General features: G+C 39.4%; 1 protein-coding gene across 1 annotated transcript in view; it reads left to right on the top strand.

The window, feature by feature from the left end:
• The window catches only part of hydin (HYDIN axonemal central pair apparatus protein), a 110,378-nt gene that overhangs the window by 57,908 nt on the left and 26,550 nt on the right, over positions 1–25,920 (top strand). Inside the window, 24 exon segments of the mRNA XM_036585802.1 lie at positions 479–595; positions 1,853–2,138; positions 2,261–2,470; positions 2,577–2,717; positions 4,608–4,782; positions 5,789–5,919; positions 8,501–8,637; positions 8,724–8,860; positions 9,115–9,242; positions 9,974–10,168; positions 12,096–12,245; positions 13,999–14,238; positions 16,724–16,847; positions 17,411–17,584; positions 17,687–17,851; positions 19,974–20,147; positions 20,798–20,997; positions 21,966–21,968; positions 22,042–22,158; positions 22,328–22,511; positions 22,785–22,926; positions 23,937–24,099; positions 24,190–24,402; positions 25,360–25,785. Coding sequence (XP_036441695.1) covers positions 479–595; positions 1,853–2,138; positions 2,261–2,470; positions 2,577–2,717; positions 4,608–4,782; positions 5,789–5,919; positions 8,501–8,637; positions 8,724–8,860; positions 9,115–9,242; positions 9,974–10,168; positions 12,096–12,245; positions 13,999–14,238; positions 16,724–16,847; positions 17,411–17,584; positions 17,687–17,851; positions 19,974–20,147; positions 20,798–20,997; positions 21,966–21,968; positions 22,042–22,158; positions 22,328–22,511; positions 22,785–22,926; positions 23,937–24,099; positions 24,190–24,402; positions 25,360–25,785 — 4,132 coding nt within the window.

The following is a 25,920-nucleotide window of genomic DNA, read 5'->3' as shown; positions in this document are numbered from 1 at the left end:
GAAGCACAAAGCACGGTGTTAAATCTCAGGTGTCAATAGTAGGCCAGCTCCAGGCCACATGGACTAGAGTTTTTATAGTTTTTAATTGTTCTTCAGCAGCTGCCATGTCCTGCCTCGAACAAATCAATACCCCTCTCTGTGGGACTGGAGTGCCGGCCAGTGAAGATTAATCACTCCCCCTGCCTCTCCTCAGCCGCCCACTGGCTCAGTCGCCCAATAACACCATGACCTTTCCTATCAATACCTCCGAGCTTTCAGCACACATTGTCCAGCCTGCTAATTAAAAGCCTATCAGTAATTAAAGCCACCGCAAATGCTCCATCATTGCACCGTTCCGCGCTGTATCACCACCTGCTATGCTGGGGGGATTTCTTGCTGACAGACAGCGTTTTTCGTCTAAGTTAGCTGACTCACATTCACCATCCATGGGGGAAATCTGATGAGAAATCTGATTGCTTTCTCTACTTTCTCCTTGAAGGTTTCATGGGGAGATGGGCATGATGGAGGGAGACGCGGAGGAGAAGCGAGAGGAGGCGCAGCAGGGGCTATGGGAGACACAGGAGGCTGCCACAGGAGGCGAGAGACCCTGGAACAGGTCTGAGATGTTCGCTTTTTGGAGGTTGGAAGCTGTTGTTGCCAAAGTCCCTACCCCACCCTAGCTGATTTGCAGAAAAAATAAGAATGAATATAAAGACGGTTGTCTTCCATGAATCATGCCACTGCTGGAACACCATTGACTAGCACTACCTGCTCAATAACTCCTTGCAAATTACATATTCACCACACGTGTGGTTGCCTACAGTAGGCAAAAGCTTGGTACGAGCTGTGTTTCTATGCCTTTTAGTAAATACTCTTTTATGTCCCCTAAGAACCATCAGTTGAATGGCTTCTCTTGAGAGTCTGTACCCGACTTCCTACACTGCATTAGACATTATAATGAACACTCTTATTACTTCAGTGCTGTCAGTTTTGCTTAATTGAATTGTTTGCCGTGGACTCTGAGGTGTCAGGGGATTAGTGTCAGAAGATGACATCCATGAACATTCACAAACAAGGGCAGTGGGACAGAACAGAGAGCACTGAACACTTCAAATTAGATTTGTGGAAATGCAAAAAGAAACATTGTTTTCATGGATGTGGAGGGTGTTCCCTTCTGTGAAGAGTCCTGAGGAGAGCATTCATTATCTGTATTAAATGATACCTATTCTGCTTGCATGAGTGGAAGGACTTCAATGAGCTTCATTCCCCATACAATACTGCCCCCTGCTGGTTCTCCACAAAACAGTGTGTCTCCGCCGCCTTCCTCAGCCCCTGTGCCGCTTTGTGTAGTTTCAGTGAGAAGATTCAGGTTGACAGCTTCACAGCAGAGAGCAGTTGTATTTGGACATGTGACACATTGCCTTCACCTACGCAGCTGGATCTTTCAACACCAGGGAGGGAAGGAAAGAGGGGAAAGAGATGGTGTTTCAAAATATTTTAGTCACGACTTTTGTGCCTGGTCTTTTTGCTTTTGTGCTGTTGTTCTTTTTCACTGTGCTAATGTCTACTCCTCAGTCATCTGAGTTGCTTATCCATCTATGTGGGTCCTTCTGCAATGCCATCTTTGTTCTAGGCCTGAGATTTCTTCTGGAGACATGTTGTGATAAATTACCCTTATTCAATTATTAAGCCCTGTTTGTAATTAATGGCTACCGTGACAGAACCAATTTCAATTTGGCCCGATCGTAAAGGCTGGTGGGCCAGGAAAGAGACAGACTGAGGCCGTTTGACTCTGATTGAGAATTAATGAGATGTTGATGATTTTTGATGAGTCATTGAAACTACCTCTTGATTTATGAACACTTGATTTCAGGCAAACTGAGGTTCCCAAAGCTCAGATGGAAGAAGAGGGGCCAGATGAGATGAGAGAGTCCAACACTGAGACCAAGGAAGGGAGATTTTCCCCAAAAGAGCCACCTTCGACTTATGGACAGGATGTTCCAGGACTAGATGCAGGGCTTGTCCATGGCAATCACACATTTATCTCACATGACCAAGAGAACAGTACAGTGTCCCCAGCACAGAGGCCTACTCAGACCAAGCTGGATCTTAGCACAGCCAGCTTGGCCAAGGAGAGACCTAACGTAGGAGTGGAGGAGGCAAGCAGTTTTTAGTTGTTTTTTAATACTTTTTGGTTGTGCATTTGAGTCCAGAATTAAAGATATGTACTCAGAGGGTGGTAAACTCACTCTGTCTTTTTCTCCCTCTCTCTTTCTCACAGATATTTGACATCTTGCCAATCTATGGGCTGCTTCAGCCTGGTGAGAGTCAGCTGGTGAACGTCTCATTCTTTGGCCATGCTGACATCAGTGCTCAGGTGCTGGCACTGTGCGAGGTTGAGGAAGGTCCTACGTATGAGATCACCCTCAAGGGAGAGGCATCAGTGGTCACATATGTCCTGGACACAACTGACATCAACTTTGGCCATCAGGTTGATTTTGCATGTCTATGCTAAATAAAGTGTGTTTTTCCTCTTCTATGTTAAAGAAGTGTGAGTAATTAGGGCGCTTTTGAACTATTGCTTTTCACTTTGCCAGCTGTTTGACCATGTGGCAGAGGCAGAAATCTCTTTAAGGAACACTGGGAAGGTGGGTTTTGACTACAGTGCTCTGCTGGAAGATCAGCAGCTGTCCCCTGATGACCCTTTACCTGGCCAACCCCTTGTTGTTCCCAGCATGGTGAGATGATACATTCTATGATAGTTTTGTTTGGGATTTTATTGTATAAAAATTCTACTGCACGTTGTAATGTCATGTTTCTTCAAATGTAGCAGTTCACATAGATGTCAACACTTTTAGTTCAGAGCCTGATTCGTGGCAAAAAATATGATATAATGCAATGTTACACCATATAGACCATAATATACTTGTTGTTCTAAATAAGACTGAGGTACTCAGTAGAATATTCACAGGCAGAATAACACTATCAACTCTCAGAATCAGATGTCCAAGTGTGAGAAGACACAGAGCAATTTGTGCCTTGATGTGGCCGTAATATACCCTCACAGTCCATGTTACTGTTTTGGCTGGAGTAGATTTACATTCCTGTAGAATGTTTTGGTGGGTAAGAACATCATTTATTAACACTGCTGTCTCTTTGTCACTGAACCTTCATTTTCTCTTTTGTCTGAAAATTGTTGACTGCTTCTACTTCACTATGCCTTTTTAACCCTGCGTTTCATGCATGAGCATGCAGTTAGTAGGTGGTTATGTGCACAGTAGCCGTGGGCTGATAATTAATATTATTGAATGTTGCAATAATTTAAATATGTGCTAATATTATACAAATTATTGTTCTTTTGATCTCTCACATGCCATGTTGTTACTCACCAAGAAAAAAGCAATGGAAATTTTTTTGGTACTTTTTATTTGTTTGGGGCAAAAAAATAACAATTGGTGTGTTTTTTGATCTCATAGTTTTTAAAATATTCACATCTACCAAACTGTCAAGATGGCAATTTGTAGCAAGATCAGAGTATATATAGTGACTCAAAATGTGCTCTACAAAAAGTTGAACAAAAAGAGCATCACCAACAAATTAACATCAACAAGTGCAGTATAGTTTCTTAGACATCTGAGAAAATTAGATTTAAGATATTTATCTAAATAGTATGCATTTCTTTGCTCAGAAGAACACGTATATTGCAATAAATACAAAAGATATTAATGCAGTAAGTACTGATTTTGAATGTTATTGTGTTCATTTAATGATTTCCAAACTTTTTCTTGAGAAAGCCTTGTGTTAAGTGTAGTGGTTAGTGAAATTTAACAAATTCATGCAATGGCTGGGGGTGTCAAGGAGACATCTAGAACCAAACTTTGTACTAGCTCACAAGATATCAGTTACATTTTTGAAAAAAAGGAAAAAATATGATTACAATTTACTGTATTTCTGTTCATTTGCATTTATTCTAATAATATATGGTGTTTTACAAGCAAGAACATTTTATTGCCAAGACAAATGGCTTTAAATAATGTGCTCAAGTACCTAAGACTTACATAGTACTGTACATACTTTAAATGCCACTTGAAAAGATTATAACACATATTTCCAGTCAGGCAAAGAATGCTAGGAAACATGGAACTCTGATACCTGATATCTACTTTTCTGTAGAGAGTGCAATGAATGAGCTTGTCTAGAAGAAGGGTGCCAACACGCCAGTTTGACGGTATTTTGGTTTCCAACCAAACAAAAATGTAGATCCACTGGAAGTACTGTAAATGCTAGCCCAGTTGGTAATAATGTAATAATTATGGAAAATGCAAGCTACAGGGTAAGGCTCTGTAATGCTCACATGTGATACTTCATAACTGGATTTGGATCATGATAATATTCTTCAAATTCTGTAGACGATAATTTTGTCTAAATTTACGTTGTTATTCAAGTTTAGTATGCAGTTTGTGTGATTAGGTTTAGAATTAGTAAAACAAACATTGATTTCAGACACATTTGTGAATTCAAATTTCCGCTGCATTAAGGCACACTTTGTGTTGTGTATCTGACGTTGAGCGTGTGTCTGAACATTTGTGTAATTGTAATTGACATGTTTTGGTTTGTTTTATCTGAAGGGCCGTGTAGAAGCGAATACAGAAATTAAGCTCACTGTGTACTACCTGCCCGGAGTTCCAGAGGTTTTTCAGAAGACTTTCCAGTTGCAGGTGGCTTTCTTTGAGCCAGAGATCATTACACTGAAGGGAGAGGGCATCTTCCCTAGAGTGGTCCTGGACCTGCCTAGAGACCTGGGTAAGGACTTCTTCACTGTAATACTGCTGACCGTGGAGTTGGCTAAAGACCTGAGACATTACATGTGCTGTCTGTATGGGAAAAAAGTCTTTAGATGTATAGCCACTTTGTGACCACATTAGTCTTCCTTCACCATCATTAATAAATAATGTAATCCTTCCATAGCTAGAGACTAAAAAAGTACTTAAGACCAAAAAAACTCTATAAGTTTCCTTCCTTCTTTTGTTTTATTACTTTATTTATTGCACATAAACATTTTATTCAAATTCATCTACAGTCCCATGCTTCTTCAGATTTGTACTCCCTCAAGTGCATGTACGATTACTCGCTTGAGTTTTAGTTTTGCCAGCTTGAGCCAGCTTGAAGTCAACCATAATGGTGCTATTAATCACATATATCTAAACCTGCACCAGTTCAGAGACCTGTGGAAGACTCTCATTGATCAAAGCCTTGTAGTCTTGAGCCAGCCTAGAGATTCCTGAAAGAGTGTGATTAATCTGTGGAACCTGCCTAGAAGTGCACATTCACACTTACTGGGAGCTGTGATCTAGGGAAATGTCAGCAAATGTTGGTTTTGTAAGGGAAATAAAGACTTTGATGGGGTATTGATTTGAGATTCCGCAATGCGCAGCTTACTCAGGCATCTAGGAATAAAGAATGCAGATATTCAGGCTTTTGATACATGAGAGATTCTGTATGGTTGATCTATAACTCATTGCTTTTCCAGAACCTTCTAAAAGCCTTCTAGACTTGGCAGTGGAATTGCAATCCTAAATCTGCAAGTTGTAAAATCCAGAGGCACATCTAGGGATTAATTCCTTATATGATTTCTCTGTAGAGCATGACTTAGTTTGATCTTTTTTTGCATACTGATCCTTCTTATTGGTTCAGGAACAGGATTTCTAACATCAGAGGCTTGAGCAACATATGTTGATTGCTAGTTAAATGAAACTCTTCGTCACAGCATGCAAAACTCAAACTAAGTTAAATCTGTGCCTTTGTGTAGATGAGGAGCGGTATAGCTCAGTGCTGAAGGAGGCTAAGGAGGTGGTAGAGAGTGAAAGACAAAGAGAAGAGGGGCTGAGCAGGTCTGTTACAGGGGAAGGAGAGCTGCACGAAGATGATTACATCCCTACCGTGAGTGAACCCCCTGAGCACTGCACACCACTATGCACAGTCCAGTTTCATCCACTGCTAAATATACAGTAAGATTAAGTTAGAGACAACCCTTCATTTATTTCATTTCCAGTCAACCCAGCCATTTAGTTCATTGTTCATTATTTCTGAGAAGATCAAGTATAAGTTGATTCACATGCATAAGGAAGGGGAACATCAAAGGAAAATAAGTACAAAAACTGGAGTTCAAAAATTATTAAAAGATTTAGAAAAAAATGTTCCTCATAACAACCATACAAGACCTGGTAGACCACCAAAACTGTCACTATCAGATAAACAGTGTGTGAAGCTTTCTTATTTGAGAGGCAGGAGAAAATTAAGCTCTTGCTTCTAATCTAAAAAATCCATGGGTGTTTCTGTCCATCCTTTTACTGTGAGAAGACCACTCAACATTATGGGTCTCAAAGGATGTGTAGCTGTCAAGAAGCCTTTATTTTTTAGATAAAAATCTGGTTTGCACCAGATACAATAATCTGGTAGGCACCTGGTAGTATCTGGTGGTCACAAAAAAAAATACACAGCAGCATTTCAGAGGCTTCATAGAAGAAAATTGCTGGTTCTCAGAACAACTGATTGGCCACTCCAGAGTCCAGTCCTCAGCAACATTGAGTGTGTTTGGGATTACAAGGACGTGAGAAGTAGAAAATGTAACCAACATCTAAGACTGAACTTCAGAGATGTCGAACCATATCCAGGGATGGGGGAGCAGCTAAGTAGCGCTCTACTTTTTGTAGTTAACTACAATTTTTTGTAGCTAATAGCTGTAGCTGCTACAGTTTTATGAAATGTAGCTAGGAGCTATAGCGGCTACACATTTTTGTGTAGCTATTGTGATCGTTTTTGCTACAATTTTGCTACAGACTTCAGGCAATCCGCGCAAAATGTGAACCACAGAACACGGTCGTTAACTGGGCTGGTGGCGATTGTGCAATCCTGACTGAGCCGCGGACAGTTCGAGCAAACGGGCACACGCTGACCCCACGCGCTGATCACCCCTTACTGGCAGGCTTAGCTCAGGGGTCGCAACTGAAATGTTAAGAAGAGCCATTTCGTCCTTTCAACAAAAATGAAACCATCTAGGGAGGCACAAAATTTTATAACCGTTTTACTATCTTGGCTGTATGTCTCAGTATGTGTTAATGTACTAGTACAGGCTAAAAATATAATATAAACGAAAATGCAGACTTACTTTGCTCTGTTTTAACCTTTAGCTCAGCTAAAGCTGCTTTTCTCACATCTCAGGAAACATCTCTGTGAGTTTGTTGTAAAATATCTCTCAATGTTCGACTTTTTATGAGGATGAAGTCGCTTCTCATTCTCATGCTTCTTGTTCAAATTGTCCCGTTCCACCTGAAATGGTGCCTGAGGCGCCAGAATGTACTACTGCGCCATTTAAAGTGGAACAGGACAATTGGAACGAGAAACAGGAGAATGAGAAGCGACTTCAGTTTCGTGAGTTGTTGCAGATTAAACGTATCAGGAAACCAGCTGAGTGCTTATAAATGTAAATAAGTCCATTCATCTCCAAATTATCGATGATCGTCTTAAATCTCTCTCTTTGCCATTTCGTTATCTGCACTGCTGTGTGACCAGCAGTCTGCGCGTCAGTCTTCGGTGTTAAAGGGTGGTGAATTAGCAGTTATGCATTAACTCCAGCGTTTAAGACCATTTATTGTGTTAGAACTGTGTGTTATAACGTTTTTACAGCAAAGGAGGATTATGTTATTTATCTAAAAATCTAGTTCTGCTGTGGAGCTGCAACATCTCTGCAGCAGTGAATAGATTATTTAGGATGGTTCTCACCCCAACCAGAGCCAGGGTCACTGATGAAAATTTTGAGGCTAAAGTGTTGCTGAAGTTTAAAGGACTCATGAATGTCATGTCTGTATTTTGCTGAAATGTTTAAATTGGAGCAGTTTTATTTCAACAGTTGACAGTGCTTTGCACTAAATTGGTTGGTTTGTATTTGGTTATTTTTGTTGATTTTTGTTAGGAAATACCTGGAATGATTGACTTTGCCTAAAGGAGGGCACTACTTTTCAAAAAGTAGCTAAAAAGTAGCCACTACTTTTTCTGGAGAAGTAGGTAAAATTGTAGCTAGCTACAAATTTTGGAAAAGTAGCTACAAAGTAGCTAACTACTAATTTTTCAGTAGCTATCCCAACCCTGACCAAATCCCTGCAGATTTCTTTTGAAAAGAATGGAAGCTGTAATAAATAGACAGCATGGAAATTTCATATCATACATGTTTTCTATTTCTATAAATGTTTTTCCTGATGCTTAAACTTGTACTTAATGGCCATTTTAACTAGAAAAAGGGTGGTCTCTGACTTTTGCACAGTACTATATCTGACAAAGCCTAATAATCTAGCCCAATAAACGGCCTGCTGTTTTAGCTCATGGAAGTATGTGTTACTGAGGTACCAGGACCACAAATTGTTATTAATTATAATAATAGACTATCATCTGGTGTAATTTTATACTGTGGCAATTGTTTTATATATTTTGTCCACACAGCATGTATGTTTGTGCATGTTTGCAGTACAACGCTTTGCTGCAGATGGAAGTTGAGAGGCTCATGGTCAAGGAAAATGCCATAACCACTGAAAAACCCCAAAGAGACACCGAACAAAGAGAAACATCCAGATCCAGCAGCAAATGGCGCAGAAAGCTTAGCAGGTAGGATCACATGCTAAGAAGTCTATAAAGACCTTTGTTTTGATTGAAGAGGAAATGTGATTGTTTATGATACATCCTCCTAACAGGTTTGTTTTGCCTGAATATGTCCTGGACTTTGGCTATGTGATCCATGGCAGTGTCCCTACTCACATTGTGAAAGTGACCAACACTGGACCTGCACCTGTTTCTTTTAGAGCTGAACGCAATTCACTTGCAGACACAGGTTGGTTCATAATACGTTGTATGGCTATTGGGTTGCACTGCACCTGGAGATTACCTTTTAATATTTGACAAGTGTGCTTTGTCAGTCGAATGCAAAAGTGAATTTTCTTAGTGAAAATAAGTGAACACATCCTCTACAAAGATCACACTTCTGCTTATTTTAATAAGGAAATAAATTGAAACTGCACACTTTCACTTGGAAAATCAGCAAAACAAGTACTGTCAGAATGTTGCAGTCTTTCATATCTACTCCAGGATTCAGCACAGAGTTGGACAGGGTGAAGAATCTGCCGTACTGCGAGACAGAGACATTTGAAGTGAAGTTTGATCCTCGTGGTGCAAATCTAAAGCTTGGGGAGATTACCTCTGTAATGCCTATACAGGTAGGGCCGCCTTAATGTTTAGGAGGGTACACTGTGAAAGTATAACAGGGCAGAAGTTGATCTGAAGTGTTTTTGAAGTTTAAATTGATGTATTGTTTAATATGAATTTGTTTTGTTTTGCATCACTTCGTTCAAAGTTGGCTATTTGTTTGATAGTGTTTTGTTTAGACTTAATTGATGAACCATTTTTACATTATATATATATATATATATATATATATATATATATATATATATATATATATATATATATATATATAATAAGGAGATTCTGAGCACTGTTTTTTGGTTTATTTTAGAGAAAAGTCTACTAAATAGATTGTCAGTGACTCTGGTGAATGGACACTCAGCTTGGGTTTACTTACTGAAACATCCTTTTAGCTGCCTTTTGTAATCCTGGGAGAATTTAGCCTTGGAAGATTTAGCAAATAGCACTAAGCTTTTTCATGGTACTTTGCATTTTCTGTGTGCGGCTGCCTTTGAAAGGGCTCATGCTCTTTTCAAATATGCTTCGGTTAGAATCGTTCCAGCATGCTTTAGCTTGTCTCTGTAAAGGAATCCTCTTTTGCACCATTCAGGAAAGTCTGATGTGTGGTTACTAGAGAAGTGAAGCATGACTTTATAGATTTCTAAAATTTTATATGATTTTATAATCACTTATTCACTAGTAACCATTTTAACATTTTTCAGTGAAGTGACTTCATTAAGATGCTGCTTTGTGTAATGGGCAGGTGTTGGGGGGTCCTACAGTGCAGGTGCGTCTGCATGCGGTGGTCACCATGCCCTCCCTCACAGTCTCCACAGATGTGTTACAGTTCAACAATGTGCAGTGTGGCCTGTGTCAAGTGGCTACAGTGCAGCTGCATAACCCTGAGCCAGTTCCCTGTGAGTGGAGCATCAGGGAAGAGGAGCAGCCCAAGAAGAAGGTACAGGGTCTTATTCCACTCAGTGGTGGGACTCCAGCATGTACCATGTTTTATTTACAGTAATGTGTAAAAGTCAGAGGTCAACCTTCGTTTATTCAATTGTCAGTCAAAATGAGCATTGAGTACAAATTCATTTTTTAGCCTCAGGAAAAACATACATTTAGCAGAAAATTACAAGATGTCTCAACAACTAAATATAATTTTAAATATAGGTTTTTCAGCATTAGTCTATCCCTTCTTTTCAGGATACTTGCTTTCAGTTTTACACACCTGGTTGCATTTTCTTCTTCTCACAATCCACATAAATCCCAAATGCATTCTATGATGTTGAGGTCTGGATTCTGAGGTGGTCAGTCCAATTTTCTGAGAACACCAGCAGCTTCTTTGTTTGCCTGAATCTCCTGAAAAATAAAAGACCTGTATTTAATGTCACCGCGACCCAGAAGGATAAGCGGTTTAGATGATGTGTGTGTGTGTGTGTGTGTGTGTGTGTGTGTGTGTGTATTTTCTGGAATATACTGACAACATAAAAAAATATATTTCATTTTCATGGGGATTAATTGTCAACTTATCATCTCTTCTGAATACCTGTTGAGATACATCATTATATATTGAATCTACATAATATACTAAGCATTTTCATACAAATACCAGTGAAATCTTGACCTTGGTGTCCACTTTCAAAGCTTCAGCACATGTAAAAATGTCAGCAGCATAGTTTTATGTCTTTATTTTTGTAAGCTTAACTTCTACTTTGAAGCTTACTGTAACAGTGAACAGCAGTGTAGCTTGGGAGGAAGTAATTATGCACAGGTTCAGTGTGAGCTGCGTTTTTTCCCTGTTATTATAAATTACCTGTGGCTGCATTTTCATTAATTAAAACAGGCAGGTCCAATGATGAAGTTTAGCTAGTGGCCGCAGTATCCACAGTATTAGGTGCAGGATAGAGGTCCATTGTTCTGTGTCACACTCATCTGCGCAGTATAATTATAGTTTCACAGAACCTTAGACAAGGTTAATGTATGTTTGTGGTATAAACTAAGCAGTTGTCTAATTCTTATTTGTAAGTAATCTTACTTAAGTTCACTTCCCTAATGAATGAAAGGCCTCTTTACATGTGACATTTACATACAAACACAGTTCAGCACAGAGCACTTACTAAACTTAGGGCCACAGAGTCAGGGGGAGGCTTTACGATGTAGCTATTAACTGATTGATTTTTTCGTTTACAGTGATTCTGTGTCACCTTATTTCAAATTATTTCAGAACAAAAAACATTCAAGTGAAAATAAATTTTCAAATAATTGAATGCAGTGCACGATTTCCAATCATTCATTCAATAAATATCACACCATCAATCTAACATAAATTGCTAAATGAAAAGCAGTGGTGCTAACTAGGAGAGAGGAGCTAGTTAGCATTAGCATAGCTAGCATGATAAAAGTGTTTCTCACCACAGACTATTTGATTCTAGCTAGCTGGATCGACACTGATTAGATCATTATCAAAATTAGATGATAATAACTTAAATCTTAGAGGGTGAAGTCGAACAACTTGTGATGGAGGGAAAGAAAGCTGAAACTGAATCTGTTTGATGGTGTTTGAATCTGCAGCCTCCTAGCTAAGCACTACATTAGTTAGCAGGCTAAAAGTGCCACTGATGTTAAAATGACATTTAGAGGAAAAAGTGGTACTGACAGCCAGAATCCAGGGTGTTCTGGGGTGTGAGCTGTTAGCCTTTTAGCTGTCACTGAGCCACTGTCGTGCATAGTTTTTCTTTCATATTTCATGGTCCTTATTAAGCAGATGGAAAAAGACATCACAAGTGTCTCATGAGTCTGCACTGGCACAGAATGACTGTTAGAGCCATTTGGTTCTACCATGGAAAAGAGGCCAAAGTAACATGTTTCTTTGGTTTTGTGTTTAGACAGAGAAATACATTCCGCTTCACCTGAGACGGAAGACTCGTTTCGAGAAGCCATCTTCTCCAGTCATCTTTGAAATGTTGCCTTCCACTGGCGTGCTGTATCCGGGCAACAGGGTCAACGTCCAGGTCAAATTCAGCCCAGCTGAAGGGGTAAAGTCAAATGCTGAATATTACAGTGACTGCAGAAATAACAGCTGTTGATATTGAATTCTATGACCTGGACTATTGAAGCCTATGACCTGATTTTTTACCTGTCCAAAATTTAATGAAATTGGATTTATTTGTTTTGGAAGTTCTGATGTTCTCTATCCACCAAGGCCCATTTTGTCTAACTTATCAATAAAACCACCAAACTCAATCCTGGAGGGAGCTTCCTCAATCAGCTCCTATGTGTATATATATATATATATATATATATATATATATATATATATATATATATATATATATATATGTATATATATACATATAAATGCAGATCTCACCGGGGGAGCTGGCGTATATGCAGTACTCATCCTTCCCATCAGGCCATGTGGCTGACTGGGGCAGAGCAATGAGCCTAGAGAGTCTCTGATAAGAGCTGGCCTATACCACACATTCATCCTTATCTCAGTTTGGATTGCTGCTACTCTGCACACACACACATACACACACACACACACACACACACACGCACACACACACAATCTCATGCAGGACCCCCACACTGACACACAAACACTGTAGTACTGGTAGCTCCTCTGCAATGTTCCATTATACCTTAGACTTCAGTCCTTTAACACTCTAGTGGGCTTTTTCATCTAATTAACCTAGAGTTTTACAAGAGTTATAGAGAACATTGTCAGAGTGATGGTGATTGTACAGCATAGAGTTCAGGGATAAAAAAGGGAGAAGAATGCTTCAAGACTGAACAAGAGAGGAAGACGAGTGGAACTTATAAAACAGTCGTTTTGACTGGTTCTCTGAAAGAAATCAGTCTCCTTGTAAGCAGCTGGAGGAGAACATGTTGTCTTCTTTAAAAGATTACTTTATTAATCTGTGTTGATTCACATTCCTAAAGAAATTACAGACAGTGTCAGGATGATTCTGTTTTTTAGCAAAAGACTATTTACCTATTCTTACATATACAGTCAAAAGTTTGGTCAGATTATGTTTTGTTGATTTGAAGTGTTGAATATTTGAAGTGAAAATAAGTACACATCAGCAGTAGAGAACACACTTCTGCACAAGAAGAAAAGAAAAGAAAAATAAAATAGCACATTGCTTCATTTCCAAACCTTTCCTAATGACATATGGTATTATTTGTAGTTAAACTACGATACCTAGTTTGGAAAATCAGTCTTTCATTAAAATTTTTGTAGTTGATGTAATTTAACAAATCCATGCAATGGCAGGGGGTGTTGAGGAGTAACCTGGAACCAAACCTTTGTTATTCTAACTAGCTAGTCAGATATTAACTACTGTCTTGAAAACAAGAACTTTGTGTTCTACTGTATTTATGTTAATTTTTATTTATTCTAGTATTCTATATGTTTTACTGGCAAACACACACACTGCTCAGATAAATTGTTTTAAACTTTCACAACACTGTATAGTTATTATCTACACAATAGCACGCTACCCTTCTGGGTCTTGGACCCTCTCATGTTCTTTCTTTATGCCATCCATGTCACCCTCAGCTTCTTTGTTAGGCATCTGGAATTAGATTTGTATAAGAATGCTTTGTGACATTGTTCATTCTAAGAAGCTTAAATAATATAAGCTTCTGTATAATAATCTGTTTAAATAAACCCGCAGGTCAAGTCATCAGCCCTGTTGTAACCAATACCAGATTCCTTGTATATGTAAGCATACCTGGCCAATAAAGCTTGATTCTGATTCTGATTCTGTGTGTTCCCTGCAGAGGGCGTACAAAGAGAAGCTGGTGGTGGTGGTGGCCCAGAGCACCCAGCGAGTCCTGCTCCTGGTCCAGGGCCAGGGACAGGAGCCCCAGCTGGAGTTCTCCACTTCAGTGCTGGAGCTGGGCCCTGTACTGCCCTACAGCAGTGGGCAAGAAGCTGAGGTGGTGGTCCGCAACCCTTGCCCCTTTCCCATTGAGTTCTACTCACTGGACTTTGACAAGCAGTACCTAGAGGAAGACAAGGTGAACTTACAGTACCAATAAAAAAGTAGAATCACTGTTTCAAAGATTGAAAACATTTTTTTCAGATATGGCAACATGATGCTGGTATTCTGCTGCCTTGTGAGTTTGAAGTAAGACGTAGGAAATAGGAAATTTTAAAATGAGAAATGAGACCTAAAACGTCATCAGATTTTCACACAAGTCCTGAAAGTAGATAAAGATAACCTAATTAAACAAATGAGACAAAACGATTAGACTTGATCCTTTATTTATTGAGGAAAATGATCCAATATTACATATGTGTGAGTGGGAAAAGTATGTGAACCTTTAGGATTAGCATGTAATTTGAAGGTGAAATTAGAGTCAGGTGTTTTCAATCAATAGGATGGCAATCAGATGTGAGTGACCACCCAGTTTTATTTAAAGAACAGGGATTTATCACAGTCTGATCTTCGCAACACGTTTGTGGAAGTGTATCATGGCATGAACAAAGAAGATTTTTGAGGACCTCAGAAGAAGAGTTGTTGATGCTCTTCAGGCTGAAAAAGGTTACAAAACCATCTCTAAAGTCCACCAATATGCAGTCAAACAGATTGTGTTACAAATGGAGGAAATTCAAGGCCATTGTTATGCTCCCCAAGAGTGGTCGACCAACAAAGATCACACCAAGAGCAAGGTGTGTAATAGCCTGCAAGGTCATAAAGGAACCCAGGGTAACTTCTAAGCAGCTCACAGTGGCTAATGTTAATGTTCATGAGTTCACCATCAGGAGAACACTGAACAACAATGGTGTGCATGACTGGGTTGCAAAGAGAAAGCTGCTGCTCTCCAAAAAGAACATTGTTGCCCGTCTGCAGTTTGCTAAAGATCACATGGACAAAAGGAAAGGAAAACACTGCATTCCAGCATGAAAACCTTATCCCATGATCCTTATCATGGTTTGGGCCTGTTTTACTGCATCTGGGCCAGGATGGCTTGCCATCATTGATGGAACAATGAACTCTGAATTATGTGTGTGTATATATATATATATATATATATATATATATATATATATATATATATATATGTATGTATATGTCCTGTATTTGAAAATTGATGATCAAAACTCAAATCAATTTTAAAAGTTAACAAGAATTACTGTAGATAATTAGCAGTATGTTATTTATCACTTAAAACTTCACATTGTTACCAAAGACCTTGAAATATTGAATAAAGCATCGAAAATGCCTTTTGGTGTATAATTTCAATACTACAATTCTATTCTATTCTATTCAATTCTACTCTGAATAAATTACTATAATAATAAATAACAAGATGACACAATAAATAACATTTTTCATTATGCCGAAAGGTTTTAATATGATAATATGATTTCAAACTTTTAAACTTATTTTACATCCTCTTCTGGTCCCTTAGAATTACAGACTGTTTTTGTTACTGTGCCTTTAAGACTGATTCATGTATCTGACCTCTGATTCAGATTCTCTGATTTTCTACTCTGTATTGTGCCTCATTCGAAAAGCTGTCAAAGCTGAAACACTTCTTATAACGTCGACATGAATGGGTGGAGCTAAACTGCTGTAGACTGAATTAGTGGAATATATGCAAATGTATTGATATTCATGGCATCACAGAAACAACAAATTCAAAACAGGCTGTATAAAGTTGCCATAAATAGTCTATATGGACACAGAAGTGATCTACGTCAAATGCTTTTATGTTAAAAAAGTGATAAAATAGGCCCTATTAATGGTAGTGCATTTGTTGAACAGCAAGGGTTATAGGAGATATACTTCGCTCAAACTGTTGATGAATGTATTACATAAGAAAATACTAACTGGTTGTTAGCTTTGTTAGCCACTTTTTGACTGTTCTCTCACTGAGTAATGAGGATGGCTTAGTTCCCTTCTCCATGTTGATGTAAATGCAATATTAGTCAATCATGAGTGTCTGTTGAGGAGTCAGTACTCTCTAACAAGCATGTTTAGTCTATCTACAACACTCGCAACTCGAAGAGATGCTGGGACTGGCTACATGTGTTGCAGAGACAGCATGTTTACCCTCACCCTCGCAGATTGGGAGCACTGTGCAATAGGAGTGACCTAGATAAAGACAGCACATAACACTGTGGGGAAAAAAAGGAAAAAAAAAACAATTAAGGTAAAGCATTAAAGCTGAAGTAATAAAGGAGTGATTTATGCCCCGAGGACAAAATGTAATCTTGCCCTGGTTGTGTTGCAGGTGCCTCAGCAAGGTACATTTCGCAACATACCCCAAACAACTCTTTTATACTGTGTCACCCTTTGGTAATTGCATCAAGACTACAAGTCTCTGGCTCATTCCCCTCTGTGTATCAGATCGCCCACGAAAGTTCAAAACACTGCATCCCAGACCACAGAACTACTTAGCTGTGCTAGTAACTGAAGTAGTTGGTTCTCCTCAGGTCTTCCTATGTTTTCTGTTGTTATATGAACTTGAGCCTCTTCACACTCTGTCTCCACAGATCTTGCGGATGATGAAAGGGTATGATGCACAGAATGTGTTGCTGCTGCCCCCTCGTGCCCCCGGTGAGCCTCTGCCAGCTGAGCTCCTGGACTACTACAAAGAGCATCAGTCCCAGGAGCAGGGTACTCTTACATTTTTATAAATAAATAGCTTGACCTAAAATGCTGTGTGATTGAAAGCAGGTAGCCACCAATTAGCATGTATTTTTTTTTGTCATGGTGTTCATTGGTAACTTTTGGCTTCAGTTCATTCATAGCTATAAGCTTTTCAGCTATTACCATCTTTTGTTTTGTGACAGTCATAGCTAAAAATGTCAGTGATTTATTTTTTCTGTGCATGAATAATAATTAATAAAAATGTAAAAAAGGCATATCTGAATCTAAAGAGTGAAAAGGTGCAATTTCTAAGAGTTGAGTTTATCAGCTTTTGACAAAAAGCACCACAGTGTTTCTCCACGTTGGTTTACTGATAAAGTGCATGCAGCTGACTTGTGATCGATGTGCTGTTTTTCTTGAAACTGAGAGATAAGCAGCAACCCTGCTGACAGAGAGCTCTAGATTTATGAATAAGTGCAGTTTTACATTGTATGCTATTCATCGTGCTGTGTAAGAAGACTATTTTTCTCTCTTGGAGGAGATCTTTTATGCTTGTTCTGAAATGCCAGTAACACGTCTTTGTGCTTTAGAGTTCAAGGCTGGCTCTCCTAAAGAGGACGGAGCTACTGATGCTGGGAAGAAGGGGGCGGATGTGGTGCAAGAGGAAAATTTACCTAGTTCATCACCTGCGGAACACCCCCTGGAGGAGGACAGGGTAGAGGCAACAGCTGTACAGTCCAAAGACAGAATAACCACTGGCACAGGTATGCTTGCACTGGGTTCATGAAATAAATTATGCTGTTTACTAAATGTACCTCAAATTTTCAGATAGAGGTGGACTCATGAAGCCCTCTTCTACCTTATAGGCCTGGTCAAAGAAGACAGCAAAACCAGCAGTGTGGGTGATCTGGAGATGAGCCCTGTGTCCAGAGCCATCGCCCGTTACATGGGCATCGATCTGTCACCAGAGGGCCAGGCTGCTCGTAATCGCAGGGGCATTGCCATCATAGTGCATGGTGCTCCACTCTCGGGTAGGACATTTACCTCTGAGCCTCTCAGTAGATGAACAGTAGATCATTGTTGTTAGATCATTTTTTATCATTTTATGTTAATGATATGAAATGCAGTGTAGTTTTCTTATTAATATCTCAGTTATCTAAGATATTTATTTTAAGAGTCGTGAGGAAACAGCATCTGTCAATCTGCATTTTAAAATGAGGCCTTGTACTTTTATGTGTGGGTTAGCATCCTGGAAATCTTCTAATTTGGACAGACTACCTCTTGGATTAACATTTCTACTTATTTTTTCAATAAATAACCGAAGACTTGTACTATAAGTTCATGCCTACCTGCAAGTCTGTTTAAAGTGAATCTGGTCTGTACAATGAGAATGTACTCTCTTACCTAAAAATAGCATCCTCCAAGAATGTACTCTTTTACCTTTTCTTGCTTGGTCCTTGGTTTTGCCTCAGGCCTGTTGATCATTTGAACCATATATTTAATTGTAATAGTACAAAGACAACATATCAAATGCTGAAACTGAGATATCATATTGATTTTTGTAAAATATATTCGTATTTTAAATTTGACACCAGCAACACATTTCAGAAATTGGGACAGGAGCAACAAAAGACTGGTAAAGTTGTGTAATCATAAAAATAACACCTGGTGGAACATCTCACAAATAATGAGGTTAATTGGCAACAGGTCAGTAACATAACTGAATATAAAAAGAGCATCCCAGAGAGGTGGAGTCTTTCAGAAGTAAAGATGGGGAGGTTTACCACTCTGTGAAAGACTGCACAGGCAAATAGCAACAGTTGAAGAATAATGTTTCTCAGCGTACAATAGCAAAGAACTTGTACATAATGTCATTAAAAGATTCAGAGAATCCAGAGAAATGTTTGTATACAAGGAACAAGGCTGAAAACCAATATTAGCTGGCTGTGATTTTCAGGCCCTCAGGCAGCACTGCATTAAAAACAGACAGGATTCTGTAGTGGAAATCACTGCATGGGCTCAGGAACACTGAAAATCACTGTCTGTGAACACAGTTAATCGCTGCATGTGCAAATGCAAGTTAAAACTCTACCATACAAAGAAGAAACCATATATAAACAGGATCCAGAAACATTGCTACCTTCTCTGGGCCCAAGCTCATTTAAGATGGACTAAAGGGAAGTGGAAACATGTTCTGTGGTCTGACAACTCCAAATTGAAATTCTTTATGGAAATCATGGACATGGCATCCTCCAGGCTAAAGAGGAGAGGGACCAGCCTGCTATCAGTGCACAGTTCACAAGCCAGCATCTGTGACGCAAGAAAATGCCAAACCACATTCTCATGTATTACAAGAGAGCCCAGGTGTTAAACTAGCCAGCCTGCAGTCCAGACCTGTTACCCACTGAAAACATTTGGCACATTTATCACAAATGAAAAATAGGACAAAGGAGATCCTGAACTGTTGAGCAGCAGAAATCCAATATCAAACAAGAATGGGAAAACATTCAAAACTATAGCAATTGGTCTCCTCAGTTCCCAAACGCTTGCGGAGTGTTGTTAAAAGAAGAGGTGATGAAACACAGTAGTAAACATGCCCCCGTCCCAACTTTTTTTAAAAGTGTTGCTGGCATAAAATTCAAAATGGGCATATATTTTCAAAAAAACAATATATTTCTCAGTTTCAACATTTGATATGTTGTCTTTGTAGTATTTTCAATTAAATATATTTGCACACCATTGCATTGTTTTTATTCACATTTTACTCAGCGTCCCAACTTTTTTGGAAATGGGGTTGTGTTTCAATCTACACTGGATTAGTTACTATTGAATAAAAATAATTAATAACAATAACAATTGATTTTTTTGTCCCTGAGGTCCAGTTCTTACATTTTTTGGGTGGGTTTATTTATCAAAATAAGCCATAATTTCATTAAACCCATAATCCATAAAACCTCTCCTTGTAAACTGGTTGTTTTTGTTGCTGTGCCTTTAAGACTGATATATCTAAATTACCTCAGTTCTGGCTGGACATAGTGAATCTGGTCAGTGTACTTACCTATAAGAGTTCCATGGTAATGTACTCTTTTACCTTTGCTTGGTCCTCAGTTTTGTTTCAGGGCTGTTGAGATAATGGTATTGGTCTATGTGTAGGAAAGACAGGCTTGGCGGTGAGCTTGGCGACACAATATGGCGTTGCGTGTCTGAGTATAGATGGTATAGTACAAGAAGCCATGTCATCTGGAGCCAGCACAGCAGCCATGCAGGCAAGAGAACTGTGTGGTGTGGCTGTAATGGAGCCCACTCAGGGGACACCAGAGGAAACAGGTGAGGCCTACAGTATATAATTATGAATTAAATAATAATGAATTGTATTTATTAAGCACACTTTCATAATTGCATCACCTCAGGACTCTCCACACAAAACATAAAACACTGAAAATGAGCAAATAAAATAAATAAATAAATAAACAAACAGAGGAAAATACCAATCAATAAAAATCAATAAAATATGTTATTTGACCAGGGGTGCTCAAACTTTTGCATATGACTGTACATATAAACAGTATAGACCTCAAAATGTGATTGACTGAGAGGCATTCTAAGAGTACTCTCTCCCAGATTGGCACTGCATTTTAAAATCTTTCCGAAAAGTATTGCTCCACCTTATCCATCTGTAACCTAGCAACGACCACCAGCTATTTTAGACCATATAGACCATTTAATGGAGCTATCACAGAATGTAAAAAAACTTCTTATCATAGTAATTGCAGAAACATGAGGTCATGCTGATGCATAACATCTCTTTGACATTAAGTTGGCTAAATGGTGAACATGAGATGTTAGCAATGAGCCATAGACAGTGTCTCATGGTATAATACTTTATCTTATCTGCTACTGCAAAATTATAGGAGATATGAATGTTCTATGTGTATGTGTGTGTTTGTGTGTGTGTGTGTGTGTGTGTGTGTTTTCAGCCCCAACTGTGCCAGATGTAATGGGTGCTGCAGTTCAGGCTGTGGGGGTGCTCAGTGTTGAGGCTGTGGCCAGACACACTGCAGAGGGCAGTCAGGCCGGTGACCCCAAAGCCCCCGCATCCACTGTCTCGACCCACAACAAGACCAGCACCACAGGACTAAAGAGGAATAATGGCTCCAGTCTCACTGCTGTTGCCATGGTATCTATCCTCTAACCCCCAAACCTCAGAAAAAGGACAGTTCAGTACATAATATGCACTATTCCATGACCTCTCATGAGTTGGGTTGATGTCTATAGCTTACCAAATGTTTATATGGGTTTCTATCTTGTGTCCGTTTACTTCTGCTTTCAAATAATAGAAAGCTCAGCTGATACTGTGAATTAAAAGAGCCAATCAAATATAATACTGTGCCAAAGTCTAAGACCACCCTTCATTTGGTCATGAAGGAAAAATGTTATTAATATTTCTGAGAAGATTAGATTGAAGATAAATTGAAAGGCACATGGAAGGGGAAAGTTGAGGGAAAATGAGTAGAAAAGAATAAAGTTTACAAAACCGGTCTTCATTATGAAAACTGGTCTTCATAAAATGATTAAAATATCCAAAGAAAATATGACTCCTAACAACCATCTGAGACCACCAAAACTGTCACTATCAGATAAACAGCACCTAAAATTTCATCTTTGAGAGACAGGAGAAAATCAAGCTCCACTCTTGCTTCAGCTGTTTCTTCAAGACAACTCAATACTTTGGGTCTGAAAGTATGAAGCCATTACTTAAAAAAGGGAATAGACTTGATATAAAATTTGAAAATCGAACAAAGAAACTGCTGGTGAGCTCAGAACAGTGGACTGACCACCCCAGAGTCTCAATTCAACAAGGAGAAAATGCATCCACCTTCTAAGACTGAATTTTGAAGGTGTGGAAAAGTATTAGTGCAGATGTCTTTGAAAAACTGAAGGCAAGTCTTGTGAAAAAATGGTAATATGGTAAGTGGTAATAAAGGCAAAAGATGGACACACTAAGTAATGAAATCTATCTTAATTTTTTTTAAATATTGAGGGTTTTGTGTACTTCTCTGCTTAATATATTGTTTTTCTGATGCTAACAAAAATGAATAAATTCATGCTTAATGGCTGTTTTGACTGGAAATTGCATAAATGAAGGGGGTCTCTGACATTTCCACAGTTATATATTTGAGTAAACTGTATGAGTAATTGCATTTCATTGGCTTGTGTCCAGGCTGGTCAGGTTCAGAGGCTTCCAAGTGAGAGTGCAAGTCAGATGGGTGAGCTGGGAGCTGTGAGCAGCGTATTACCTGATGATCTGCTGATAGAGATCCTGTCAGAGAGACTACAGGTAACTAGCCCAAATCCCCGCCACAGATGACTGCATTATTTAGCATACTTTGAGGTTGACATCTTCCAGTCATCAGTTCCTTTTTTAACTGTACAGCTGACACTGTCGTTTGTGACGAACAAAATGCTTACTTACTTGATGTATGCTAATTATGCATTCACTGTTGTAGCTTAGCGACTGTCACCGTGGTGTTGTGATTGACGGTTTGGAGACGCTGTATTGCTGCTCTCCAAGCTCTGTGCTCCAGATAGTCCTCAAAGCCTTCAACAACCGCAGGCACATCTACGTGATCAACCTCAACAACAGCTACTACGCTTTCAAAGCCAGAGAAAGAGAGCAGGCGGAGGCAGCCGGTGAGGAGGGGGAGTATGGAGAACATGAAAAAATGGAGGGATGGAGATGAAAGAGAAAGACAGGGAGGTTGGAGAATCAGACAGATAATCAGAAAGATATTGTGCAAAGTGAAAGACAAAATGAGAATATTACTGTATACACTCCATATCACACTGGCAGTGTTATTGTTATGGCCCTACAGATGCAGATGTAGTGTAGAGTGATGAATGGATGAATAAATAAATAAGTAATAAGTGCTGTTAACAGTAAAAACTGTGTGTATATGTGGCCAGAGGCCTTGCAAAGGGAGCAAATGGAGAGAGAACAGCTCCGACAGCAGGAGATGGATGAGGAAGAGTATGATGAACTGCCTGAGGAAGAAAAAGAACGCATAAACCGCCAACACCTGGAGGTGCTGAGGGAGAACAAACGCAGGTAACTCACTGCTCTATGGCAGTTTCAGTTTGCTTACAGCAAAAAAAATAACTTTCTGTCCAATAAAAGAAGAAAAGTTAGTGAACCCTGTATATCTGAAGAGTTATGTCGGTAATTAGACTTTATGTTTTTAGAAGTTTCATTGTTTTGACCAATATGTCTAAGTCTAAGTAACACTAAAAATGAACAGTACGTTCACTGGTGAATTGGCATGGTGTTAAGTTTCTTAGAGGATCTTGGAAACTGTTTCTTGTTTTCCAGCTTTTTGAAGTACTGTAAGCCAAGATAAATTATTCGTTGAACTAATGGGGCCAATGTCGAGGGGCCTCTGACAACCAGGATAGACAGATACCAGCCGAATAGTGGCCGATGACTCCTTTAACATATATGGAACGTTATGTGTCACTGAGGAGGCTTTTGTAGAGATTTGTCCAGGAGCTAAAGCTTTGATTGGGCCTGAAATTCTGGCCCAAACCCAAATATAGCCTGGTGACTTTCTATCCAAGCACCTCAAACTTTTTGAGTAATATGCTTGTCTCACGCCATGCAGAGCTGATATTATAAGATGTTCACTTTCACCTGTTAAATCCTTAAGTTCTCGTTCTTTACATAGCACATTACATATATTAAACATACAGCAAACTAAATATAATTATCCTTTAGGCTGCACTTAACTGTATTCCCCAGAATCACACATCTATTTTCTCATGAGTGTGGGCCTTGGGGACCTCGATGCAACGACACAAGTGGTTTCAGCATGCCAGATTAAAAAATGTTAAAAAGTAATTAAAGGTAGAGTGGAAGAACAAACTATGGAGTAAAATCTGTTAAAAGTGGGAGGCGAGCAATAAGCCGAACATAAAATTTGAACCCAGTTCGATCCCGACATGTTTGTGAAATGACTTCTTAACCTGATCAAATCCAACGTGTGACTCTACCAGGAGCCATCCTTGGCTATAAGTGAGAAGTAATAGGCTGCAGCTAAAAATTTAATTATGGAATTGCTATAGGGAGCAGGAGAGGCTACAGCGGGAGCAGGAGGAGAAGAAGCAGCAGGAGGAGTTGAAGAGGCTGCAAGAGGAGGAGGAGATGAGGAAGAAGAACAAGAAAGGAAAAAAAGAGACCTCTAAAGAAGATGTCTTAGGAAAGAGAAGCCAGCTTGGAGTGAAACAGGTTAGAGCTGCAGCTGTCAAGAAACATACCTGAGATAAGACTGCAAAGTAGCTGAACGTTCTCCGTTCATTAAGTCTGCTCTCTCTACAGTCAGCTTTTGTGTTGCGCTCTGAATCCAAACTGGACGAGTACTCTAGGGAGGAGAGACAGATGTCATACATGGATGGCAAAGATACCACAGACTCACCTCTGGAGAGTGGCAGAGATCTTGATGAGGGAGGCAAGAAGAAGAAAGCCAAAGACTGCAAGCTAGCTGGCCACGAAGATTCTCCGCTGCCACCAGACGATTTGGAGACAGAGCTGGTCAGTCAACGCTAGGTCCATGCTGAATCTTTATTTTCCATGCTTTATTTTAGAAGATCATGTGAGAACTTTTTGTACCAACTAGATAATACCAAGCCTAGCCTCTTTCTTGTCTTTAATAACAATTGTTGATAATGTAGTAACATTGACCACACTTAGCTCACAAACAACCATAGTTGTTTTTGCTTATTTCAGACACTGTATCATAGCAAATGCTTAGTTGTTTCTAGGTGGAGTAGCCTGGCAATGAATCATCAGGATTCATCATCTCAAACTGATCCTCAGGGTCCCCCAGACAGCCTGAATTCAACTCACAGCACATAGGGATAGAGGACAAATGGGGACCATTTGGTAACCAAATACAGCACTGTGCAAAAGTCAGACACCTTACATGTATTTAATTTCCGGTCTAAATGGCTATTAAGTACAAGTTATTCCTTTTTCCTGAGATATTACATTAGAGATTGAAGGGGTCCCAGAGGACTGGTTTGAGAACCTCTGATTCAGAGTTCCTAAGCCTTGTAATATTTAGATTTATAGAGCTATTATAGTAAATTTGCTCTTCTGTTTGGAATTAACAACATAATTACATAATTAATTACATGGTTATGTAATGAATTGCAATTACATTCATTTGTATTTTATATAAACAGATTCTGTTCTGCAGTTTTTTTTTATAGTTTATTTGTTTAGATGTGAGCATGACAAGAATTCAAAAGATATTTTTTCTCCACAACACAACTATTATAGTTAGTTTCTCTTCCACTTAAAAAACATAAGCATGTGGTAATGATTGAAAGGTTTTTTGCACAGAATTTCTCTGCTTATTTCAATAAGCTATTAGTAAGAAATTATCAAAAGAAGATGGTTTCATTGTGTATATATTGTGTAAATTTCCTCACTCTTGTAGTAAACCCCCTGCAGTAATTCCACCTCTGTCTGGTCTGATGTTAATAGGGCACTGAGGCCGACAGGCAACTGCTCTTTCGCTTCCGCCTCTATGAGCAAAGCCAAGCACAGATCCAGCATGTGCTGCAGTACTGGGACCGAGCCCAGGGCCTCCTGCTGCAGTCCCTCTTCTCTGAGGAGCAGCCTCAGGAGCCTGAGGAGGCCACTGAGCGTCAGGCACCCTCTGGAAAGAAGGCCAAGAAGGAGCGGGAGAAAGAGAAAGTGGAGCGAGAGCGGCAGGAAAAGGAGAAGCCAAAAGCCGAGCTCCTGACGCCACCGCCCAGCCAAACACACTTGGTGCTTGGTGACACAGAGGCTTTAGAGAGGGAACCGGTGCTGGAGGTCATTCCCCATATCTGCATCTCTGTCACTGAGAAGGAGCAGCAGAGTGAGGCCGAACTTCTCCAAAGCTTAAAGCTGCCATCCTTGGAGGAGGTAGTGCAAGATTGATTTAATGCTAATTTTTGTAGACATTTTAATATGAGCTTTCACCAAGTGAAGTGCCACTTAACACTTTCAAATTCTGACATTCTGATTACATCAATCCCCATAGTACAGTGTTCTTTGTGA

Source organism: Colossoma macropomum, unplaced genomic scaffold (genome assembly GCF_904425465.1).
Source record: "Colossoma macropomum unplaced genomic scaffold, Colossoma_macropomum, whole genome shotgun sequence".
NCBI classification, from domain to species: Eukaryota; Metazoa; Chordata; class Actinopteri; order Characiformes; family Serrasalmidae; genus Colossoma; species Colossoma macropomum.
Note: the sequence above shows the minus strand (reverse complement) of the source record. Positions and strands in the feature narration are given on the sequence as shown.